The 27,077-nt window shown below is 35.8% G+C and overlaps 1 protein-coding gene across 4 annotated transcripts in view; it reads right to left on the reverse strand.

The window, feature by feature from the left end:
- Window positions 1-27,077, reverse strand: part of LOC121429564 (filamin-A-like) — a 54,645-nt gene that overhangs the window by 1,296 nt on the left and 26,272 nt on the right. For 2 of the 4 annotated variants that reach the window (XM_041626649.1, XM_041626648.1), the window contains exons 2-16: window positions 25,419-25,973; window positions 20,179-20,456; window positions 16,073-16,231; window positions 14,312-14,453; window positions 12,062-12,232; window positions 11,421-11,567; window positions 10,712-10,837; window positions 10,066-10,215; window positions 8,877-8,981; window positions 7,372-7,557; window positions 6,671-6,775; window positions 5,995-6,171; window positions 4,271-4,285; window positions 1,889-2,038; window positions 1,356-1,523 (exon numbers count right to left, since the gene is read on the reverse strand). In XM_041626649.1, coding sequence (XP_041482583.1) covers window positions 1,356-1,523; window positions 1,889-2,038; window positions 4,271-4,285; window positions 5,995-6,171; window positions 6,671-6,775; window positions 7,372-7,557; window positions 8,877-8,981; window positions 10,066-10,215; window positions 10,712-10,837; window positions 11,421-11,567; window positions 12,062-12,232; window positions 14,312-14,453; window positions 16,073-16,231; window positions 20,179-20,456; window positions 25,419-25,893 — 2,554 coding nt within the window. In that variant the 5' untranslated portion in view covers window positions 25,894-25,973. The remainder of the gene's footprint in view (window positions 1-1,355; window positions 1,524-1,888; window positions 2,039-4,270; window positions 4,286-5,994; window positions 6,172-6,670; window positions 6,776-7,371; window positions 7,558-8,876; window positions 8,982-10,065; window positions 10,216-10,711; window positions 10,838-11,420; window positions 11,568-12,061; window positions 12,233-14,311; window positions 14,454-16,072; window positions 16,232-20,178; window positions 20,457-25,418; window positions 25,974-27,077) is intronic. The other 2 variants (XM_041626646.1, XM_041626647.1) reach the window with 2 other exon arrangements.

Raw genomic sequence — 27,077 nt, forward strand, 5'->3', positions numbered from 1 at the left:
TTCAAAATTTGTGGTTCGACCTGCAGACTGGGTCATTCAGATGGTTACATTAATGGTTGTTGCTAGGATATGCGTAATCATATCTGATTGATGCACTTCTGTAAAACTTAAATTCACATGCAACTATACATGATAACCTCAGGTGTACCCCAGGGCAGTGTACTTGGGCCGCTCCTTTTCCTGGTCTACATCAACGACCTTCCCAACTGTGTCTCCGATGGCACCAATGTCAAGCTCTTTGCCGACGATACCATGGTGTATAGGGCCATCAACAGCCATGATGATGCAGTTCAGCTGCAACAAGATCTAAATGCACTACAAGAATGGGAAAGGAAATGGCTAATGGAATTTCATCCCGGGAAATGCCAGGTTCTTCATGTCTCCAAACGGAAGAAAAAAGACCGACATAGCCATACATATACAGTCCATGGAACTGAACTAAAGCCTGTTGAATCTGCCAAGTACTTGGGCGTTGAGATTTCGAGTGATCTCTCCTTTGACAGACACATTGACAACACTACCAAAAAGGGAATGAAGACACTTGGCTTCTTAAGGAGAAACTTGCCCGGTAAGTCATGCTCCAAGGAAACCAAAGCTGCCTGTTACAACACACTTGTTCGGCCTATCGTGGAGTACGCAAGTTGTGTGTGGGATCCCCACACCAGCAAAGCCATTTCCAAGGCAGAATCTGTGCAACGGAGTGCAGCTCGCTATGTGATGAACAATTACTCAAGACGATGTAGCGTCACAACCATGATTGATGCGCTTCAGTGGAAGACCCTGCAACATCGTAGAGCAGTGTCAAAGCTTACTATGATGTACCGAATCACCAACCATCTGATTGACATCCCCGACGACCAGTTGGTACCGCTCAACACTCCAACCAGAGGCCACAGCAAGAGATTTCTAATCCCACGATCACGCACATCACTACTGAAGGATACGTTCTTCCCAAACACCATCCGTTTGTGGAACGGTCTACCTGAAAATGTGGTCATCTCACCATCGATCGACATCTTCAAGACACGAGTCAGAGATGTCGTCTTAAACTAACTCAAAATATGAGAACAATTTGTATATAGTGTATATGCGTTCGTTTTTGGACTTATTTTCATCGAGCTTTGCTACGAGCAACACGTTTAAATAGCCGATAGACAACCAACTGTTGTGCGACGATACTCCGTGGAGGTTTATGCACACTACTGGAAGAAGAAGAAGAAGAAGAAAGAAGATGTGGAAAATATCAATTTTTGGATCTACCTTATCTTTGGAAAATTTACCATTAGATTAAGAATCATATCATCTCTTCCCCTTATTAAGTTTGATATGGATTGATAATGTACTTCATTCCTCACCTTTGGGGCCATGAACCCTGACCTTGAGTTGACCTGCCCCCGCTCCTTTCGTCTCACAAACAAATCTCCCTCTGAACTTGCTGAGGATGCCATGCTCTAGTCCAAACCCGTGACAGACCACCTGACTGGCATCAGGGGCACCAGCAACTCTGAGAACAAAAGGGCTCCCTGAAAAATGATCAAAAGTTAATCGATTTGTGATTCTAGGAAAGAAAAATGCCATCAGTCAGAATACAATCCAATTAGATCTTTGAAGTATTGGGATAGCTTTGACAGAAATTTGATGAAAATTATATGATATTCCTTAAGGCATAGTTATGCCCCCCTTTTCCTTTGAGTTTTGGTTCTGTCATTCTTGTACACCCTTTTTGTCCATGTTTACAGTTATACTAAATTTCTCTGTTATGCCCCTTGTGTTCATGTTATCCCTTTCATCTCCTCAATATTCTTTACATCTGTAGTATATCTCAAAATTCATTTTGGGCGAGTATTTGCTGGTTTTGACTGTCTGGTCACAATTTGTGTAAACCTACCTTGGATATGATCTGAACCATATTTGACCTCTAAGATGTGCTTTCCTTGTTCCTTTGGAGTGATGAGGAGTGAGAATGTGTTGTCTTGGTTATCACCAATATGTACCTCTGCCATCTGACTAGGACCCATGCACCGCGCTGTCAAATCACCTGTTTGGATTCAAAGCATAACTTCCCATGAGTTTACTTACATTCATTAATAAATGATATATATAACTCATAAACCCTAGCGTTATCTCCATTGTGGTTCACGAAGTCTTCTCTCTGAAATTTCACTGTCAAGAATAAATCATATGAGGATCGGGCTTTCTAGAAAACTGCACCAGCACAATGGAAATTCTCTCCCACTGACTTTATGAAATATTACCCAACTTGAGCAATTTAAAGCATGATTAAAACCCACCTCTTTCTGAATGTTCAAGTAAGGACAGTTTAATCTATGTTTGATATTCTTTGATGTTTCTAATGTATATTTAATGTTTATTTTTTTTAATCTGCAATTCTAGATATATTTCTGATTTCCTCACTCATAGAGACCTGTAGTTATGCAGCTATTACAAATTATGATTTTATTATTTATTATCACCCACTGAGAACCAGTCTGAGACGGGTGCTACTGCAGATCAATGATGTTTCTGTCGAGTACCAGAAGGGCACTATTACTATAGACTTTATACAGCAATTGTACAAAGTTGCCTTTCTCGTTCTCAACAGAACATGTTTCATCTGCAATATTGCCTTTCTGGCTCTCAACTGATGCTATATCTGTGGAAAAGACCAGGCACCAGTATCTTACCAGGTAATTTTTTTTTATTGGGGGGGTTACTTTTTACATCCTTCTGCATAATCTGCAACATTGAAAGCTTTAACATTGCAGTTGAAGGGAATGTTCTGTTGCTTTTGTCTTGTTTTCCAGGGCTCTTTTTAGCATGGGGGGGGCAAAAAAAGCCAATAACCTATTTTATAATGACCCGTTACTCTTGTTGTCAATACAACAATATTTGTTGGCTTAACTCGTAAATTGTAAAATATAATAGTTGTAACCCAATCTGGCAAGATGTGGTTGAATGGTTTTTTAAAAGGGTTTGTGCAAAAAACAAATGTTTTAGTTTTGTACAAAACAAATTTAAGACTCAATATTAGTAGACTGTGCTTTGTAACAGTACAACAGCATTCTGCCTGTGCAGCTTTATCGCGGTCAACAATGATTGCTTTGAATGCTTCATTTATATTTTTTCATTTTTACACAGGTTAAATGCAAAGAACCATTATTACAGTTTTTCTAGGCATATGATTTACATTTATGCTTTGAAACAATCAACAAGTATTTATTTTTTTACATGTGGCAATATGGTTAGTACCATCAACACATAGGATACCAAAATAAGCCGGAAGATTTGTAAATTCGTATTGAGTCAACTAGTACAGGGCCAAGGATAGAGTCTTGAAGAACACCACATTGACTTTAAAGCCTATAATTTCTTGATTACCAAACCATTTCAAGGAACCCACATCCAAAGTGTCATGAAGCATTTATTGTGTTGTAAATTAGAATAGTAAAGGGTGCTTACGAGTCCCATAAAGGTAAATTAATATGCCAAAACATTCAGAAACTTATATATCCATACAGGATAGCACCCAAAAAAAGAAATGGTCAGACAGATAAATTTGAAGAAAGAAAATAATAGTTAATCCTCATAGTTAGTTCTCCAATGCGTTCAAGTAAAATCTACATGTTATTCTAAAGTCTTGATTTGGTCAATCATTACGCCAATACTTTGAACCAGAAATAGATCCTTGTGCAACACCAAATTAAGCAGTTATCCTAACAAATATTTTAATGTAAACAATTTTTAGTATATGACATAAATTTGCTTATATCTTATCCTTTATCACCCCTGATTCTCTATTTAGTGGTATGGTAGAATCGGACAGTTGAGACTAAATTTTATTCGAAAGTCTATTTATCCTCCATTTAATGCCATATATATATTGAAATGAAAATGGCTATAAAGATTCACTTAGCATTGATTTTGTTTCGCCATGTTTCTCAATTCAATATGAGTAACATACATATTTCATTGAGTGTTATCAAATATAATACATTTCAAATTATGTCACTCATATGCTTAAGTAGGGGAGACCGGGGTTAGTTGGAACATGGGGTAAGTTGAAACATTGTAATTTTATTAAAGAAAATTACAATGTTTCAACTTACCCCATGTTCCAACTAACCCCGGTCTCCCCTATGTATTTGAAAAGAAAAGTGCAAATTTATCAAAAGAAACGAACACCACCACCTTAAAATATGTAAGGATCATTTGAAAAATATATATAAACAGTCTGAACAGACAGACAAGGTATGTATAGAGGCTGAAATACCTTGTGACCAGTCTCCTGTAGAAAAATAATATATGACACAAACAGTGAGTATTCAAAGCTATTAAGACATAAATCTTTTAATGAATAAGTTATAAAAGCTCTGAGCATTATGGCAAATCCTTTTGGTACAAAGAAATCTGAATTGGGAAAATATTTTGACTTTCTGAAGGTTGACTTCAGCAATTTTAGCTATATATTATCATGTCATTAAAAACTTGATCAATGATCTTCTCATGATTACAAAAAGAAAATGGATCTGCTGGTCAACTTTGTGTCCCACTGTATTGACAATGTAGACACAGTGATTTGAGTGTGGAACACAGTGTGACATCACCTTCACACTATTTAATTTGAACATTTTAACATTGTGAAATATTATCTTTGCATAGGCCATAATTTGAACACTCGTCAAAGTGTAGACACAATGATTTGAGTGTGGAACACAATATGGAATTATCTTCACACTTTCAAATTTGATCATCTTTTCATAGGCCATCATTTGAACACTCAACACAATGTAGACATGGTGATTTGAGTGTTGAACACAAAGTACACACAGTGATTTGAGTGTGGATTGCAGTGTGACTTCATCTTCACACTGTTTAATTTGAGCATTTTAACATTGTGAATATTATCTTTGCATAAACCACCATTTGAGAAATCATGCTGTAGAAGTATCCACAGTGTGAAATCATATCCACACTGTTAATTTGCACATTTTACCATTGTGAAACAATTGTGAAACAAATCTTCACACAAGTCCACTGTGTGAACTCTCACACAAGAATAAAATATTTGCATAGATGATATGCACATGAACACCCTGTGAACACACTGAAGGCTCTGCACTGTAGAGTTATCCAGATTGTTAAGTTATCTTCATACTGTAGAATTATCATATCTTCACACTGTGGAGGTGCTGACATTTTGAAATTATATCCACACTGTTAAATCTGAGCATTTTACCAGTGTGAATCAAATATTCACATAAGTCCACTGTGTGATCACTTACACATTCTCGTGTCCACACTGTGAAATTACCTTCACTGTTAAAATATGAGCATTTTAACGGTATGAATTAAATCTTGATATACTTCACTGTGGACACACTGTGAACACTCACAGTCTATAGGTACCTATAATGTGAAATTACCTTCATATTATTTAATTGTGTGAATCAAAATCTTGACATAGATCACTGTGAACACTCAGCCTATAGGTGCCCACAGTACAGAATTATGTTCATAGTGTTAAACTAAGGTATTTAAACAGTGTGAATCATAGCTGTGAACATAGTCCACTGAGCACTGACATAGTACAGGTGCCCAAAATGTGAAACTATATTCACACTATAAAATTTGTAATGAGCATCTCAGCACAATGGCTGTAAAGATATTCTTGATCTATGGATAGCCATCTGCGACAGGAATCTACAACAGGACGAGTTCATTGTATCAGCTCTTTTAACACTCAATTCATTCATAACTGTCTGGAAATGAAATTGTTTTCTCCACCATTAATGCATGAGAAAAGAGCAAAGAAAACGTAGGAAGCAAACTTTTGACAGTTTACTCTTCCCATAATTTTAGCACAGAGTTAGGCATTGTCCTAAGTTAGACCAGACTTTAGAATGCAGTCCTGTGAATGTCTTCCTACAGTCCTTTCCAGCAGGAATCAACGATATCTGATATAGAAAATGGTAAATTATTTTTATGACTTCTTACCAGCTCCTGCTTCACGACCATCAATGACAAGTCTTGAGGTGTTATTTGCAACCAGCATTCCCAGTGCTGCTCCGGAAGCCTTCACACGGTTGGCATGAGATTCTCCTGCGATATTGACCTTAAAAGGTGACCCGTTGACTTGCCTATCCGACCAGGCCGTGTGAAGCAGATAGGTACCTAATAAATAGAAAGAGTTCATTATTGATATTTAACAATGAAATGTTGATTATGGAATATTCTATGGAGGACATATGGAGATGATTAGTTATTGATTATGGAATAGTCTTGTAATCTCTTTATCATTGATAACAGAAAATAGGTATATAGGTAATATTTAACCCTATTTCTTATATTTGAAATGATATAAGTTTCAGGGGTATGCCTTCCTTCCCTTGCAAGGTTATTTGATCTTTTCCCTTCAGAAAGACTGCTGCACTTGTCGACCAGTTCAAAAAGCTCTTGAAGGTCCATTAATATTGTAAGTCATGTGGGTACAGGCTTTTGCTCACGCTGGCCCTGTTCTCTGGAATGATCTTCTGGTTATCCAAGAATGCACTTCCGCTGGCACTTTTAAACATGAGCTAAAAGCGCTGTACCAAATACTTCATAGATTAGATTAGATCTGGAGCTCAGGTTGTTCTTTCTTACAGCCTAAAAGACCATGAATCAAACTTACCAGGTTTTTCTGGAGTGTAGGTTGCTCGGTATCTGTGGTTGTCAAGATGTGTGAGTGTGACATTTATATCTTCATCCAGACCACTCATTCTTACACTTGGCACACCTGTAGCATGAAAAGTGCAGTAAAGATTTTAGATGTCAGAAAATACATACAAGACGAAAGCATCCATTACAGTGATATTGTGAGTGAAATGCCCCGCGTTGTGATGATGAGATCTAATTAAATCTTGGTTTTCTGGAGAGCTTTACATAAAATAAATAGATTTTTTATGAAACTAATGGGGTGCTGAAGAAAAAAGGTTCCACCACCAATGAAGTGCAAGTCGCGAAATCAAGCTTAATCTGTCGTTGTTAGAAAGTCAAGTTACAATTGAATGGAAATCATCTTCATTAATTCAAAGTTTTGAGGACTGTTTGGAAGCTTTATTGAAACTACTCAGTGTGCATATCTCATGATTGAGTGAACTCTGAACTTTAAACCTCATTTTCTCCTTATTTTAGAAATAAGTTCTTGCTGAGTATCCTCTGTATTCAATCAAGTACTTGTGAGGGTTATTGTTAATCAATTTTGACAACTCATATCTCATGTTAAAGCTCAGGATTTGCTTTTCCATGCTCAATGAAAATCTCAAACTGTTTAGGGGCACCTTATTGTGTTTTGGGGGAGGATGCTCAAACTTATTTCTCCGACTGACTAACCTGGTCCTGCATTTGACCCATCAATGATGAACTCCGTCTTTTTGAAGACCTTGCCGACCTCCATCCCATCTCCTCTCACCTGTACTTTGGTATGATCTATTGGAATCTCTTCTGTCTTGGAGTAGAGCTTGAGTGGTGACCCTTTTATCGGGAACCCTGACCATGTCACTTTCAACTCATGTTCACCTGTAATGGGTTTGTACACATTCTTCTAGATGAAAATTTGATTCTTCATTTTCTATTAACCAGGAAGTTTCTCTCATTATAAAATAAACAAATGTTTTACTCTTCATGATTGCATTTCAACTCTAACCTATTCCAACTATGATTACTTTATTGTTTCCTGATGACGATATAAGCAAAATATTTTGGTCCATGGGACTGCATTTCAACTTTGACCTTATTCTATGTCATTCAATGGATACAGAATATATTCAAACAGCTCATTGAGATCTGTTATGTTTTATGACTTTATACACTTACTTCAATAAGAAGTAACATTTTTTTTCTGCAGGATTGGCAATACAAACTAGTTAAAATTTGTAGCAGTAGTATTATTCGTCACAAAAGAAGGCAATAATAGGAATTATAGTATGGTACTAATAGAAGAATAGTGCAAGTAGTGAAAGTGACATTGATGTACATGAGGTAGTAGTAATAATAGTGAGGGGCCCACGGAACAGTTTTGAAAGTGGGGGGTTACTGATTTACATTTTGGTACAATTTTGGAAATAAATTAGGGGGCTGAAGCCCCTTCCCCCCCCCCCCATTTTACCAGCCCATTGTTAAATAGTAGAAATAGTAGAAGCCATGTTACTACTTTGCTAATATAAAATAAAATGCATTATCACCCGTATCAGACATCTGAGCTGGGGCCCTTTGCAAAAATAGTTTCAATCAATCGCAACTCTAAAAATCACGAGTAACTTAATTTTCAACCAATCAACAGCGTGCATTTGAGACTTCTGCAACGGCCCCTGGTCATTTATAAAACCATATTGCCCTAGATTTTCTAAATATTTGGAAGGGATAGGTACATGTATATTATTTGTATTTTGCTCAGTCTCTATACTCGTATTTACTTTGCATGCAGAGACGATGCAAAAAATACCTTTGTATTTTCCCTGGTCTCACATCCAGACATTTGAGTATGCGTATAAAGAAATGCGCTTCATAATGATCTGCGCACCAACAATTCTACATCATAATAAATAAAGTGAAGACAACACTGGAGCCGGGCACTTACAAGTGCATCATAATGAGTGCAGAGCCTAGATAGACCCTGATAAACATGACAAAATATAATTATTCTTAGAAGAAATATCTCCATTTTCATGATTTTGCTCTAAATATCTGATTGGGATGATGAAAATATTGACTGGCTCTTCTTTAGGGGAACATCAAATATATTGCCAAAGACTCAGGCCAAGATGATTGTTTTGCGGGCAATATATTTGATGTTCCCCTCAGGGCAGTTATTATAAAAATCTTTTCCTTGTACATACCTTGTTCATCTGGTATGAATGCAACACTTTGTCTGCCTTGCATCTCTGGTTCAATATTAAGAGGGACCCTACTGGTAGGTGTGTCCAGGTCTGCTTGCATCATACCTAAAATAAACATGGATGTTATTGGCATTATCAATGTCATTATTTCCACCAGGGGGACAGCTCCCCAGGGACAAGTCCTGATATACCTTGAACTATCATTAATAATTATATAGCGCCATCTATCTAGAAATATTCTATTCCAAGGTGCGTTGTTATTATTACCCCGGCTTAATCATTGTAATCATCATCATTATATTCCTTCATTTTCATTATCAGATAGTGATGATGATGATCGTGATGGTAGTAATAATGATGTCTTATGTTTTTCCATGGAAAACGGTAAGTTCAGTGTAGCTGCTGCATTTTGCAGTTACTGAAAAGTGGCTTTCCCCTAAGAAATCCAGAAAACTGGATGTGTCATGTGAAACAGGGTGGTTTACTGATTACTTTACTGAAAAAAAAGTGAAAATTGGGGAAAAAATATTGAATACTTTGTTTTTCCATCTACACTGGTCATTAAATGGTTTACGGTACACCATGTGTAAAGTCCTGGAAAGGACTAAGAGAAAGTATATTGAGGTAGAAGTGAATGGAGAAGCAAGAATGTTGAAAGGTATATATGGAACTTACAGAAGCAACCAATTTTATAGCCATCGAATCATGAGTTCATTCTCAAACTGCATTGTTGTAAATTCCAATCAACCAAAATTTGCTGTTTTTGCAGCAGTAGATATTGAAAAGTTCAATCTAACAATTCCACATTCATTAAATTTGTTAAAACTTCTATTTCCTAAGCAGTAGCAGACTACTGCACAATATTTCAGCATCTCTGGAAACTCTACTTTTCCAAAGCTCCTTCACTGAAAGAAAGCAACCAGAAATGTGCATGAACTTATGTGCACACATTGCTATTTTTCACCTGGGTGGTATTTCATAAACTGCTTTTAAAGTTACGCATGACTTTACGCACGACTGGAACATGTTCTTAGGTGCAGTCAACTACATACTGATATCATTAAGCACAAGAAAGGGTCACAGGTCATGCATAAAATCATGCGTAAGTTACAAATAGCTTTATGAAATGACCTCACAGATAAGAATTTAATATCCTGTAGTTGCTCAAGGTGTCTGACGATAAACATACCAGGTCCAGCTTCGCTTGTATCAAAGACGATCTTGAATTCTTTGTTTCTGGTCATCTTGTGCATTCCGTTGACCGTCTGGTCATTCTTGATACTGCTCTTGACCACCCTTACCTTCCTAGGGTCAGTCACTTTGATGTGATATGGACTTCCTGGAGTTTGAAGCCAAAGAGATATAATTGCAAATCTTAAATATAATGTTGATCTTTATCTTGTGACAACAAAATCAATTGGAAAATAGTAAATGATCCAATCCAAGAATATTGCACATAAGGAGGTTGAGGAAAGATTTTTCTCCATGAATATAGAACTGAAAAGTATTTACATTACACCATGTATATTGCACTAAAAAGTTTTACACCCTACCGGCGCTGAAAAGGTTTTACACCATATTTGTACTGAAAGTTTCTACACCATACTAGTACTAAAAAGTTTTCACACAAAATATATAGCATTGAAATGTTTTTACACCTTGTTTATAACACCAACAAGATTTTACACCATGTGTATATCACCGTTTTTCTGCAAAACATTCAGTATTGTCAGGCGTCCATAGCGATGTAGATGCATTTATCATTGCTTTAGTTGAAAACTCAAAGAGAAATGCAATGGTATTTACACAAGACTTTATGTGGATGAAGATCTTACCTGGTATTTGTTTGTCCGACCAGAAAATCTTGAGTGTGAAAAGGCCCACTTCCACTGGTATGTAAGTCACTGTGTAGGTACCGTCCCTGTTCTCATCAACGCTTACTTTAGCCATAGAATTTGGTCCTAGAAACAGATTCAAGAGAGACATTTAATATCCCTTGACATACAAGCTAATTTTTCATTATCACAACTGCAGTTTACGAATGATAGCAGTTGATGCCTTTATGATACACAGCCCAGAAGGCATTACTCTTACAGCAGAATTAGAATTACATCCTTGACACAAGTAAAGTGAAAATTTCTAATTGCTTTAACATGAAATATAGGTGGAATAAAAATATTGATGGATAACAGTACTGAATATAGAGAGAAGAAGAGGAGGAGTAAGAGGACATGAATGAAAATTGGGAAGGAAAAGGAGACAAAGAAGAATATTGGAATTAGACAAGATGAAGAGGAACAAGAGAAAGAGAAGGGAGGGCAAAGAAAAATCAGATACCAAGGAGAAGAAAAATACAGAAATAGGAGATGAGGCAGGAGAAGGAATAGGAGATGAAGAAGGAGGAGCTCTAAGAAGAAAAATACCAAGGAGGATGACAGAAGAGTAACAACTTTCTTGTCCCTATAATCACCCATTACTTATATCATTTTCAAATGAGGTAGAAATGCTATTTATATGAAAAAAATAAACAGTTTTCAAGCTTACCTTCAACCTGTACTCTCAGCTCTCCTGGCCCTGCTGCAATGGGATCCACAGTGAATATTGCCGGTGTATCCTCCCTCGCTCTAGACAGGCCTTCCCCCATTGCTCTACACTTGGAAGGATCCCTCACTGATATCCTCATTGGGTCATCTGTGTTTGGTGGAATCAACCATTCATTGATGAGGGGTGTGAGGGTTTATATTTACATTAATCAGCATGTTGCTATTTTGTTAGGTGAAATTGTCTAACACTATGAATTATGTTAGAATAATACTACATAAATTACTACATATCACTGAGATTTGGTAATAAATTCAATTTTAATGCAATATATTACTTTTAATTTAAAAGAGAGTCTGCTTAATGATTATGTCAAAATATGTCACATTTTTATCTTTCCATCTACAAAACAAAAGCATAGCCAAAAATCATAAATGAACAGTGGTTACAAGAATGAATAATTCTAAGAATTGAATAAAATGATTCAATGAAAATGTTATAAAGAAATAGAGGAAATTAAGAGATAATTGTTATAAAGTGAATTATTAAAACAACTGTTAACTAAACAAAAATGAAATAGAAATAACTGTTACTATGTTACTAAAATAACTAATTGTTACAAATATAGAAATAATCATTATTACCTGTTATTGACTGGCCATTCCACTTGATATCAACCACGTATGAGCCTACATCCTTGGCCCTGGTATGCACAGTAAAGACACGCCCTTCCCTTGTAATGCGGACTGGTAGTCGGGTGTGGCCATTGGTGATGTCAACGCTTATATCGCCTTGCCCCGCCTCCTGTGTATCAACTGTGTGTGGTAGAGTAGATAGACTGTTAGAAAGAATGTAGTAGTAGTAGAAGTAGTAGTAGTTGTAGTAGAAGTAGTAGTAGTAGTAGTAGTAGCAGCAGTAGTAGCCGTAGTATTAGTAGTAGTAGAAGTAGTAGTAATAGTAGTAGTGGCAGTAGAAGTAGTAGCAGTAGTTGTAGAAGTAGTTGTAGTGGTAGTAGTAGTAGTAGAAATAGTAGTAGTGGTAGTGGTAGTAGAAGTAGTAGTAGTAGTAGTAGTAGTAATAGTAGTAGTGGTAGCAGAAGTAGTAGTAGTAGTAGTAGTAGTAATAGTAGTGGTAGTAGTAGCAGTAGTAGTAGTAGTAGTAGTAGTCTCCTATTTCCTGTAGAAAATAGGTTGTCACTCGCTATCATAATTCTAAGATGAAACAATGATAATTCAACAAAAATTGCATTTTTTAAATTGATATGAAGGAGAACAAGAAATTATATTGAAAAGAAATATGGATCAAGTACATGTAAGGAGAAAAGATGTGATATTTCATGGTAAACATTGATTCATACAACTTATGCTGCATTGTGATATTCGAAACCCATGGGCTAAGCAATTAACAAGAATTGTTGCATATTATTACGTTATGACATTTATATGTAATTTGTTTATCTTGTCCAATGAATAGTTTATATCTTTATTAAGTAAACATCTATAGCCATGAAACATTGTAATGGTGTCCTTGAAAATGCACTTCTCAATCAAAATATTCACACTTCTTTACAATTTGTTCTCTAATTTGCCAATTGTGTATAGAAAATAGTTTCATTTATCCTTGCAGTCCATGAAATAGTTACTTTTCAAAGTAAATATTGGTGACCTTGAACCCTTGCAATGCTTTCTTTGGCCCTGCAATCAATGAGCTTGCTTTTCTCTACAATTATGTGCATAGCCACTGATGCACAAGAACAGGTTTGTCTTTCTGGTCGAGGCCATTTTTTCCATTTTTTTTTATTTTACAGAAATATCTCGCTATCTGACTATAGTATATAAGAGCATTGTGATTAAAGGGATGGCCCAGGCTGAAAATATTTATATCTAAATAAATAGAGTATTTAAATTTCCCAGAGCAAAAGTTATTGAATTTTAGAGTTTATCAATATTTTATGTAAAACAATTATATGCACATCGTCATGAATATTCAATAGGTGAGCTCATGATGTCACATCCCCACTTTCCTTTACTTATGTTATTACATGAAATCACAATTTTTTCATTTTTTTTCTTACATGTGTAAATGGTGTTTTTTGAATAAATCTAATTTCATATAATAAAATACAAAAGAACAAGTGGGGATATGACATCATCAACCCAATATTCATAAAAACATGCCTAGCACTGTTTCACCGGAATAATACAAATCTTTAAAATTCAATAACTTTGTTGTTTGTTATGCAATTTTGATCGAATTTTCAGTATTTTGGTTTGTGAAATTTACTCTAGTCATTGAGATATAAATATCTCTAGCGGCAGCCTGGACCATCCTTTTAATGGTTATGGAAGTTTCCTTGTAATTGGAGACTTGAGAGTTTGAATCCAACACCATGTCGTTCACTTAATTTCCTTCAGCAATAAAATTATCTACATGTTGCACCAGATCATCATGAAGTAGATATCTGCCTGGATGTGATATTAAGTTGTCTGCAAGCCATGCATCATTACAGCTGTACTTTGTGCACAACTGGCGACTTGCTCTTGTACTAAATGGATGACATGACATATGCTCCTGTGACATTAGCTTCGGTCTTACGATGCCGGAGGGCATAGGATTGGAGTTAGGATTGTAATAGTCTTAATTTGCTTCATAATAATGTAAAGAGGATTAGGGTTTATTTAGTTTTGGAGGTTACATTTTATGTTTGTTTTAACGTGTAGATTTTCTATTGGAGCTATTACCACTAGAGCAAATTTTCTATTTTTACAAGTTATGGTTACTCAATATTACAGCAATGATATGAGACATACATAGGCCTATGTAAACATAGAACACTTCTATTCAAAATATTCGAGCAGTTTCATTGCAAGATCTAATTCAGGCAAAATCAGTACCTTGGAACTGAAGTTCTTCTCCGATGAAAGCGCTTGCGTTTCCTCCAACCTTGACATTCTTTGGGTAAGATGACATGTCTTTCTGTACGTTGACTTTGATAGGGCTCCCTCTCACCATCTCTCCTCGACATCTTACTGAAACCTGATAAATAAAAGGAGCTTGATTATAAGTTTTGAGATAACAGGAAGACGTTTCACAGAGAGTTAAATGTGGCTTTGAAAATTTTTACGTCTTTCATGAGCTCCAATTCCTTGATAGTGGGGAAGGGAAAGGAAAGTAAGGCTTCCATTGGTGCTTCTACAACTTCAAAAGTTTTGAGTTGGTTTAAAGCAATATAGACCGGACTTTTGGTCAACTAATAGTACTTTTTCATAATTGACAATACATCGGTCATATTATGTTACTACAATATATCAACATGTCATAAAACCATTGTCAAATATTGTGGACAACTCTCCATTTGTTTTGTTTGCAAATGTTCAGATTTTCCTCATTATCTTTCAAATTTCATCTTGCCTCCTTCTGAGCACATGGGAAAAAATGGTTCACACCACATATGTCAAGGTCAGGGGAAGAAAAGGTAAAATCTGTAAAATAAAGGGGAAAATCTGAAAATTTGTACACAAAACTAATGGAGAGTTGTCCACAAAATCAGCCATTTTGAAGCATGTTTGCCAAACTGAGGATCGCATAGAAAGTACAATAAGCCTTTTTAAATGTCCATAACTTGCTTACTTCATAACCGATTTTGATGAAACTTATTGTTCCTCTCATTTTACTCTTTCCAATAAGACTGCTTCTCTTCTTGGGTTTTGGTTTCCTTTAAATGATATAAGCCTAAATGTTTAAACTAGGGTAGGAGCACAGACACAAGCGATTGGAGGAAGGAGACAGAGAGTAAATAGATGTGATACTGCGTATAAATGCCTGCATCTATGGAGTGACTCGTCTGGAATGGTGTTAGGAGTATAACCTATGTAGGGTTGGGTAACTTGGGTTTGAGTAACAAATAGGGTGGAGCAAGGGAGGTTGGTTTTGATTGGTGGTTGGGATGGTAGGAGGTTGGGTGGGGTCAGTGTGGGGGGTATGGTTGGAGGGGTACATGCAATAATCTTACCCAATTCGGAAAGAACATGTTCGGACTGATATTGCACACCTTTTGAAATATGAATTGAACTTATGATATCAACAATTACATTCTTGATATTGATCAATAAATAGAATACCAATATTAATATCAAGAAAGGGGAATAAGTGTGCAAAGGGCTTGCCATACGTCCGCATTGCTGAAAGTCCTGTACTTTTGTTGAGTGAAAACTTGTCAATAAGAGCTTTAAGGCTATACAGAATATTGCTACCATAAGGGAGGGATAAGTTAGAGACCTCATATTGGGTTTTCAACCATCAAGGAAGTGAACGGACCACTACCAGCTCAGTACTTAGAGCATTGATGCTAAAGGGAATGGGGAAGAGAGAGGTGGGGAGGGGAAGGGGAGTGTAGTGTCCCTACCTTGTGCATGACCCTGTCCAGGGGAAAAAAAATTGCACCTCTAGTAGTTCTGTATGGAGAGCTTGAATTTGTTAAGGGAATTAATCCACCAGAAGAGGGGTGGGGAAGGGGGAAATGGCCTTACATTGTGCATGCCCCTGTCAAGGGGAAAGAAATTGCACCTCTTGCAGTTCTGTATAGAGAGCTTGAAGGTTTTTTGAAGGGAATGAAGCTCCCAGGATAGAGGGGTGTGGAGGAAGGGGGTTCCTACCTTGTGCATGCCCCCATCAAGCGGGGTGAACTGTACTTCTACCAGTTCAGTACTCAGAGCTTTGAGACTGATGGGGACAGGGCTGCCAGGTGCCTCTATCTGAGCCGAGATGTCTTCAATGGAGACTTGCTGATCTAATACTCTCACATGTATAGTCACCTGTAAATCAAATAAAATATAAAAGGTGTAATACCTGATTTTATTAAATACAATGATGAAAAATCTAAGTTCTTTGTAAGCACCCAAAGAAACGGATATAATTAAAATATGTATCACTGGAATAAATAAAATGTATGATTTGCGATCCAAGTATATCAATAGCATGGCCTCAAATTAAAGCAATAACAACTATTAACTAAAAAGGGCCTTGAGCACTCTTCAGAGTGGATTTGGCACGACATATTATTGTTATATTTCACAAATTTTATGCTAATTTTGCACTTGATAAATTAGAACGATGTATTAGTACCTGATGAATATTGTTTTGATGTAAAGAATGATTATGCCCTTTTAATTGACAGATGGTCGAGTGAAACAGTTTCTGACAGCACATAGTTGTTTTTTCCTGCATTTGATTTGTTTTATGCTTTCTCTTATGTTTAATTTGTGACTTTGCTTATTGTTAGAAATGTTAATTGATCATTGTAACTTATGTTGGATAATTTTAAAAAAATTATTAATTTTATTTTGATTATAATCCTTTGTTTGGATTTGAAATCAATAAAAATAAACTTGTAACTTGAATAAATTATAAATCCTTCAATTGGAAAAACACATTACACAAGATAGCAGGTGTGTCCCCGTGATTTCATAAAAGTGAGGGAATACACAGAATATGGGTTCATTGTTAAATATCTCCTAACCCCCACCCCCAACCCCCTCCAAAGAAAAAAAAAGTGGGATGGGTTCACTAAAAATTATATGGTTGCCTTAACATAATCGCAAATCCTGCAACCCAAAAATGACAAGGGTTCTCATTTCAAAAGTGGGTAAGGGGGAGGACTCGCTGACAAGAGAGCACCTATGTGCAATGTTCTTTTCAGGATACAAAAAGGGTGTGGAGTGTCTTCTCTTTGTTCAGCTTTATACAGAGCTAATTCAATGATAAATGGCTAGCAGCTTGAACATTACTGTTTTGCCTGTTATTTTTTCTGAGGAGATTTTTTTTCCTTTTGGAGGAAAAACATAAAGAGGGTTGTTTTCTGAAAATTCAAAAGAACTTGGCCTATCTTTCTGTTCCTCTCTCATTCCTTAAATCATTGATACAGGATTTGGCTAAAGACTTCTTATTGAATAATGACATCTACCCAAAAATATAAATTGAGCTAGAAATAAAGTTTAATTGAAACAGTAATCGATGGAACATGGCAAAGATACAGTTTTTTGTAATACAATATTTATACCAAATGGATGATATTCACAACATAGGCTGTATGCGAGTAAGTTAGAAAGAGCTATGAAGTAATAAACTCACATTTTATATCAGATAAGCAACAAATATCAACTGTAAATATATTTGTATGTTTGTTTTATCATCAACATTTTTTGCTATAATGTTTTATATATCTTCCTTTGTTTTGTTATGTTGTTATATCAGTTTCATTAATGGGCCCCTTTCACAAGCTCTGCTTCTTTGGGGTCCAAAACTTTTCAGGTAATATTCTTTCTGCCAACCTTTGTACTATTTTATATCACATGTTTTTGTAGATGTGTCTAACATGCCTCCTCCCTTGTATTATGATTAATACACCACTGATGATTTATTTGGGAGCTGAGCTATGTTTTACATACTGACAGCAGACTATTTGGGTCAAGGTCTGAATTATCTTTCATTTTCCACTATGCTGCATGTTTTATCACACTACTGAGCTATGATAGGACTGTAATGATACTATAAAGACTAGACACACCCTCCCTTCAGATTAATACACATACATGTAGGTAGCCTAATAAAACTTATCAAAATTTACTAAACTGTTGACTGTTTGTTGAATAGCAAATTAATACAACAGCTTTATTCCACATGCATAAACATAATTTTCAAACAACCTGTTAGTAAGGGCTAAGTGCATGATTAATACCTTTTGCCTATAATTTCTGAAGTATTAGACTCAACCCGTGATTTGTGAATTGTTTTCAATGAAGTTGAATTCCACAGCACCTAAGTGTTGACTTTGCACATCTCTGTATGTTTGCACTGAACCTGTTATTTTGATGCGTGATTAATCAACCATGTTCTAGCAATTCCTCTCCATCAAAATCACATATTTACTCTTAAAGAATTGGACAATATTTAATACCATAAAGATTGGTCATTCATGCTTAAAGGGGCAGAGAAACATTCTATTTTAGCTTGAGGCAAACAGACAAAACAAAAAGTAGCAGTCATTTTTAAGTGACTATATTGCTTTTTTCTCTCACTGACATTGTGTGAAGAATGGCCCATTCTGCCCCCTTTTTTCTTTAAATCAACCATTTTCAATCAAATTCAATGAGAATCACAAACCATACAAGAAATACCACACTAGAATATGGATGCCCATGAAAGCCCAAACATGAGCATTGGCTAAAAACTGGGGAAGTAGTTTGGTTTACAAGATTTTCTGACAAATGCAAACAAAAATATTTCTTGCATTTCTGTAGCTCAAGCCATACATGTATGTGTATGCCAAATTTCATGAGCATAGGTCATGAGATACCGCATACATTTTTAATTCTGAAGGTTCATTATTACGAAGGTTCCAATATTCCGAAGGTTCGTTATTCTGAAGGTTTGTATTTCCGAAGGTTCGTAATTCTGACGGTTTGTTAGTCCGAAAATGAAATGAGGTTCGTAATTCCAAAGGTTCGTTAGTCCGAAAATGAAATGAGGTTCTTAATTCCAAAGGTTCATTAGTCCGAAAACAAAATGATTAGCGAACCTTGTTTTGTTGTCCGTCAAACGAACCTTCTGAACAACGAACCTTATATCATTTTCAGATTAACGAACCTTCGGAACATCGAACCTTCGGAATAACGAACCTTCGGAATAACGCCACAAATGTTTGGATTAACGAACATCTAGGTATATTTGCTTCGTGCACGCTACGTACCCTACTATAACATGCCACACTCGTGCTGGCACGCCTTCTATTGATTGCTTTGTGCTTGCATTGTTTCCTACCCTCGCCTGCTTCGTGCATGACTGCGCACATTCGGAATTACAATCATTGTTACGCCGTTTTGCAATGTATTGCGCATCGCATGCACGCTGTAATTAGCACTATTGTGTGCAATGCGAACTCTGCTTTCTGACAAATCAACTTACAGATCAAATTTCTACATTTTTTACAAGATATTGCTCTGCCTCTAAGAGGGAAGAGACCTAAGTGTTTTGATCCATACAAAACACTCCACAAAATGTAACTACTTGATACAGCTCATATTTTAGCGGTAAAGATAATAACCAATCCATGTAACGAGGACACCATTATAAGGAGTATGAAATTTCCTACAACTTTACTACGCAATATTTTGTGGATAAACTAATTGTTAGAGAGTTACAAGCAATTGTAATCATGACTATTGAAAGGAGTAAATACGACTCGCAATCCCAAAATCAATGTGGCACAGGGGGGTTTTGTGGCTGGCACAGGGGATTAGCATCGGATAAGCACTGTGGCATTGGGTTAGTAGTGTGCGTAGCATGTTAAGAGTTAACTGTTATAATATGCCATTAGTACATGATTTGTGACACATGCAAAAAATATGCCTAAACACATCTTTACCTCAAGCCCAATGTTTGAGCCAAATTTCATAATTGACTGAAAACTGATAAAATGGTTTTAACAGCAAGATTTTTACCTAATTATTTGATGTATAGTTTCTAGTTACCATGGTGACAAGATTTCTGATTCAAAAAAATTAAGATTGCACATCTTTACTTCGAATACCAATGTGTGTTCCAAATTTCATGAGAATTGGTTAAAAACTGAGGAAGTAGTTCGACCCTCAAAATTTGCAACGGACCAACCACCGATCGTACGCCGATTCCTATATACCCCTTCACACTTCATATGGAGAGGCATAATTACAGAGAAAGGAATCTATAGAGATGCTATACATACCGGTACATCTGTAGTAGCATTGTGTGCATCTCCGGTAGGGTTCGTATCTAAACCAGTACATCTGCTCAGGTCAATCTTAGCACACAATCCCCAATCTGTCGTTTTTTTCGAAGCATATGTCTCGGCTCCAAAACTGGACTGGAAGGTTTCCGAGACGGGCTTGGCCCTGTGGAACCCGGCGGCATATGCCATCACGTTTAGTTCGTCCACTGCTGGCTGGCTGAGCTCAGTGGCTGTCAATGTGGGCTCGACGCTCAATGCTCGACCTGCTTCAATTCCTGAAAGAAATTTATATGAATTCATCAAAATACATTGAAAGTGCAAGCAACATGGACATATGAAGAGAAATGAAGTGAGTAAAACATGCAGCAAATCGTGTCTTTCCCCACAACAAGTTACAGAATTATGACAAACTGATTGGTAATCCTCAAAGATTTCCGAGCCAGTGAATTGTTATGAGTTCACTTGAGTTTCTTGTCAAAGTATGGTACCACTAGTTTGGGGATAGAAGAGCATTTCATGGAACTTGGATGATGTATGCAACAAAGTTTCTTTTATTCGACAGTTTCCATGGGAACTTTGCTTGTCAGCCAATCAAATTTCTGAGATCTGACAGGTTGTCTGATGATAGATGTTGATGAAAATCTTCCCTGAGATCTGTCAGGTCTCAAAAAAGAATTTCAAAGGGAAACTTATCTTGGTGAATGATAGAACTACCCTGAATAAAATAAGACTAATGTATGACTTTACAAGAACAAAGTTTATATTTAGAAGATGGGAAAAGGGCAAATGTACATTAGTGATGGCACAAATAAATAGACTAATTAAATTTTTTTAATAGAGTATATTGTTAAAAATCAGAAATCATGTTACTTCGTGATTATATCAAAACCAAATAAGAAGCCATAAAGCAAAGATAAACAAAGATATAAGTATTCTTAATTATCATCCATTCTCCCTGTCACTTATGTATCTTTTTAAACTTATTCATCAGCCGAAGTGTATTTTGGTTTTATTTTCATTCATGGCATTGTTTTGTTTGTAGTTTTTCCCTGTCAGCAGTTCAGGCCTTAATATCATTCGGCACAAAATTTCATCCACCATGGCTGCACTCGACCCAGGTGAGATGAATGGGTACTTGTTGAGTGCCTGTATATGAAAGCTTAGCAAAAGCTGGGGTAGTATTATGATACAAAGTGTATTATATTAAATAGCTGTTCTGTATAAGTGCAACTATTATTGTCATTAATAACAGATTCGAGTAGAACTATTACAATTCCACAGTTCACTGCATATATAGGCGAAGAAGAGGTATAACCTCACTGTGTCACGCCTGCAGGCATGTCTAACCATCAAACCTTTTGTCTCACTTTAAAGGGGAAGTTCACCCAGACAAAAACTTTTTTGTAAAAATAGCAACAAAAATGATAAAAAATGTTGGTGAAAATTTGAGGAAAATCATAAAAGATTTAGGAAAATATTAGAATTTAAAGTTTCTGATTTGTGACATCATATACAAGCAGCTGCCCCATATGTAACCTAATATATAATGCCTAAATTTATAATTGTTATGGTTCATGATGACTTTTTTTTATTTCTTACAGGAGCAGGTGTACAATTATTTGTTTACTGATATACTGAAGGTGCATAAAAAAACTTTCAAATTTCTGAGAAAATGACATTGATTTTTTATATGCGATATGTAGAAAAGCTGCTCGCTCACAAATGACGTCACAAATCCAAAATTTTAAATTCTAAAAAATGTTATTTGATGGATTTTCCTCAAACTTTAAATATGATTTTATGATTTTCCTGGTATTTTTACATCAAACTTTTTTGTCAGGGTGAACTGTTCCTTTAACTTCCTTTATGATCCAACACCCAAACCACTCCTTTCCCAACAAAACACTCCAAAATTCCTCCACTTGTCATTTTCTTTTGCTTGATTGCAAAAAAAATATTTTCATTTTGAAGGTCAATGCATTGATAACGACCAAGGTATTGTATTGGTAGTAGTTCAATTTAAGAAAGCCTTGGGCAAAATTCAGTTTTGGAGTTCAGTCTCTGGTTTTAATTTTACATTACGGTAACTTTGGCCTTTGTGAACAAAAACATCTTTGATTAATGTGCTCTTTTAATGTTAGGAAGATGAATTTAAATACTTTATTACTGAGGCTGATTTCCTTTTAAGCGTGAAACTGAAGTCTTCCAGATTTTTTAGGCTTGAAAGGAATCTTTTGTATACAGTCGAGTTGCATAAATGTTGAATGTCAAACAGTGTTCTGCATTAGAAAATTTTCCACTGAAACCTTGATTTTGATTGGTCATAAAGGCATGTTGTTAAAGCCAAGGTTTCACCAAAACCTAATTCACCAGAATAAATTGGGAATGATTCTGTCAGAATATGGCCTGACTCGGATGGATTCTGTGGATTCGGAACCTATTCGTATCTGATTCCATGGAGCTCCCCGAATCAGGGTATACGTATTCTGGAGGACTCCGGAGAATTCTGTTCTCCCTCCCCGAATGCAAGAAAATTTGGCACCATTCGTGCAGGGATTCGGTAAGTTTTGAAATATTTAAAACCAGCTGAACACCCTCAAAAATACTCCAGAATGGCCACAACAAATTCCGGTGACCCAGGTTCGAATCCCAAATGGTGCGCTAGTGCCCTTTGGTAAGACATTTATCCTCATTACCAGGTCCCTCGGAGAGGACTTTAAGCCGTTGGTCCCCTGGTTGCTTGCTCACAGGCATTCGTGCTTTCTTAGCAGGCAGGTAAAATAACCTCGGTATAATATAACATTTTGGCCAATTTCTGAATGTATTCGAATGGAATTTGGTTGGATTCTGGAAGGCATTTGAGTTATTGTGGGTTGTTAATTCTTGGTGATTCTGCTCTGATTTTGGACCTATTCCGGACCTATTCGTCTCTGATTCGAGGAGTTGATTCTGTAAACCTAGCCTAAGACAACACATTCCTATGATCAGCAAAAATTAAAAAAAAACAAATTGATAACAAAAGATCATAATCATATTATGTACAGTATATGCTGAAATATATGTCAGTCAATTGAATAGAAAGATATATATCGTGAGGTTTTCCGTCCTTTAAATGAATGACTGTAGCTAATTTTACTATGATTTCTTTGAGATAGATTTTTGGCAAAGTATAAGTTATAACTAAGATAATGGTAACTTATCTGTAATTCCATGGAAACTGTGATTGTGCTTGGCTGCTTAGCAGTGTTATCATTGTATTTACCATCGATTGTAATATTATGTAACTTTGTTTTTTTGCAAAGTTAAGAAATATACTATTTTTAATTAAATCTGTGATTATTGTTTGATTCGGAAAATTGTGACATTAGGCAAAAACAGTGTTGTGCCAAAAATAGCATCACAAGTTTTAAAATGATTAATCAGGATTTAGGAGCTAGAGTTTTCTCCAAACCTGAATTCTGAAAAAAACATTAAAAGGGGCAGTAAATAATGACATTAGTCTTCCAAAATAACACACATCAATATCAGGAGAGATAAATAATGTATTAGTGAAGAGAGAAATGAAATCAAGTTTAAGACGATTATATTGGCTTAGTATTCCAAATCACACCAAAATAATGTAATATGAAAGAAGAATACAAATGTTAGAAGAAAGTCAGTACAAAGGTAACCTTGTCAAATTGTTATATGATGGAGAAAAAACATCTAATTTTGTACAATTCAAAATGTTCATTTCTTCAAATTTGTACTAAGTGGTATCATAAATTTACACAAGCAAAATTATTTGATGAAGGAATACCTAAGGGAATGTTGCAAGAAAATGTTTTCAATCAATCACAAAATTTATGTTGAAATTTTACAATTGATGCCTAGGTGTGGGAAGCATATCAGGAATCAATTACCAATTTTGCAAGACAGCCTTAAAAATATTTGCATTTCATTAAAATTTCTTGCAACTCCCCATTAGACCATCTTATCAAAGAAAATAATAGTACTTTAAATATGTATTTTTCTTTTTCAGGTAAATGTAAGGCTATACATGTAGTATTTAATTCCCACCAAAGCAAATACTGAGAGAGAATAGGGACAAATCTGAATAAACTAGGCTGTAATTTTTATTATTCCCAATAAGCAACAAAAGACATTTAACAAGAGAAGGAAGGATGCTATGATAAAACAAAAGAAATGAAAAGTAAACTTGTTATCACAGATAAAATAAATATTGTCATTTGATTAGTATTCCTGTGTTACACCATGTAAAATTAGCTCAGGGAGATAAACTGTTATGAAATAAAATGAAAATTTAAATAAATCAGAGTTTATGGGTAGATTTATATACCATTCTGACTAGAACAAACAAAAACCAGAAGAAATCATACATATTAGTGAAAATAAGAGGCAAAAAATTAATAATCCACAAATCTACAAGCTACATAATTGTCACATTTTCTATTATTCCAGCAATACACCAAAAAAGAAATGATGAGAGGGAGAAAGATAACATATTAGTAAACAAGTAAAATTATGTTTAAGAGTGAAAAATTGTCATCTAATAATTGTCATCTAGTATTCCTGATTTACATCAGACATATGACAAATGAAATAATCTTAGAGAGATATGTTAGTAATCCAAATTCACACCAAACGCACAGCAAATCATATATTTTAGGGAAGATATAGGTTGAACTGTTTAATAATAAAAGATAATTTGAATGAATAAATGTCATTCTTCAACAGATGAAAGAAATAGTGAAGGAGAAATCATGTTAGTGAATAAAAAAGCAAAAATGAACTACAAGTGTCATTTTCTTAGTATTCCCTATACCAGCTAGTGAAGACCATTCTGCCTTATGGGTGAATGGAATGTTCTCCTAAAATGAGAGAAAGACAACCTCAAGAATTATTCTGTAGTATCCTTCGTCGCACGAAAACACATTTGAAGTCAAATGCACTCGTTTGACTGTTGTCTTTGAAAAATTTGTAAAAAGCCTAATGGTTTGTGAAAGTTGAAATTTTACTTGATTGAAGGTGAAAAATCGATTACAAAAGTCAATACTAAGAAAACCCGAGGATTTTTTTTCAAATGATTTGTTTCAAAAACAATGTTCAGTCATACAAGTATATTTTGGTGCCACGGAGGGTGCTCATGAATAAATTCATTTAAACGGTAAGTTGGAGAAAGTTGTAGTGTTAGTAAAAAGAAATAAAGTTGGAAAAAATTGTCATCGGGTAAATACCATCCGAGCGATGCCTCCCATTCCATGTCTGATATCTTCTTGAGGTTTCCTTGGTTACATAGTTGTTATTTACATGGTTGCCATGGTAGCTTTTATGATGGTAGTTGTTGTGGTTGCTATGAACACTTCCTTGATTGCTATTGACACTTCCATGGTTGCTATGGACACTCCCATGGTTGCTATGTATACTGCTTTCATCTCCCCCTCCATCGTCATATGACACAGACTTTCCTAATACATGATTTTGCTGCGATTTCTGGCTTTGTTGAGTCCTGTATTTGTTTCCATAGCGACTGCTACTGGAGCTGCTGTAACTGCTGCTACTACTACTGTTCCTCTTCTGAGGTACAGTGTAGTACCCATCGACGGTGGAGTTAGTGTGGTATCCATCGTCGGGCGTGGCATACAGCACGTCACCACCTGTTGAGTTGTATGTGTATGTGTTGCGTTTACTTGACTCCCTGACGTGATTCATATTGCATTCTAGTTACGTTTTTAGACCTTTCAAATCCTTGTTACCATCTGGTCGCAGTGTTTCGTCTCAAGAAACCCTGTCTGTAAAATTGAACGATTGAAGTTAGGGATAATACACAATATGACATAAATGATTGTGCTGATAACAATCTGTGACTTGGCATTATATATATGTTGCATCAAAAATATACAATGAGATCTATCATCATTCTTAGGTTAATTATATTGATCGTCAGTTTCAAAATTTAAACGGCAATAGAAATCATGACCCTAAATGACCTTTGACCTTGATCATGTGACCTGAAACTTGCACAAGATGTTTAGTGATACTTGATTACTATTATGTCCAAGTTTCATGAATCAGATCCAAAAACTTTCAAAATTATGATGGTAATTCAACAGATACCCCCAATTTGGCCAAAGTCCACTGACCCTGAATGACCTTTGACCTTGGTCGTGTGACATGAAACTCAAGCAGGATGTTCAGTAATACTTGATTAACCTTATGTCCAAGTTTCATCAACTAGGTCCATATATTTTCTAAGTTATGATGACATTTCTAAAACTTAACCTTAGGTTAAGATTTTGACATATGGACCTAGTTCATGAAACTTGGCCATAGGGTAAAACAGCTTGCCTGAGTTTCAGGTCACATGACCTTTGACCTTGGTCATGTGACCTGAAACTCAGGCAGGCTGTTTAGTAATACTTGATTAACCTTATGGCCAAGTTTCATGAACTAGGTCCATATACTTTCTAAGTTATGCTGTCATTTCAAAAACTTAACCTTAGATTTGGTGTTGGCACTGCCGGCACCTCCTATAGTCTCACTCTGCTATGCAGGTGAGACAAAAATGGGGAATTATATTACCATAAGATTTCCCCTGGTGGGAAATAATCTCTAATTACCCATCATTAGAGTCTGGATCAACGTGTGTGGTATTACAACTGATTTATCTTTTATGTGACTTCTTTACAATACTAGCTGTGGCAAAACATATGACATCATAGATTATTCACCCAGAAACCAGACAGGAATAAATGTTCAAACTTCAATGACTAGACACAACTATCTATGCATTGAGCTCCAAATTGGAATAATGAAAAGGCGGTCATCAAAAAAGATGAAAAGTGCAATAAAACTAGAAGAAAAAGGAAAAGAAGAAATAGTGAAATAAATAGAGG

This window comes from Lytechinus variegatus, chromosome 16, assembly GCF_018143015.1.
Source record: "Lytechinus variegatus isolate NC3 chromosome 16, Lvar_3.0, whole genome shotgun sequence".
NCBI lineage: Eukaryota > Metazoa > Echinodermata > Echinoidea > Temnopleuroida > Toxopneustidae > Lytechinus > Lytechinus variegatus.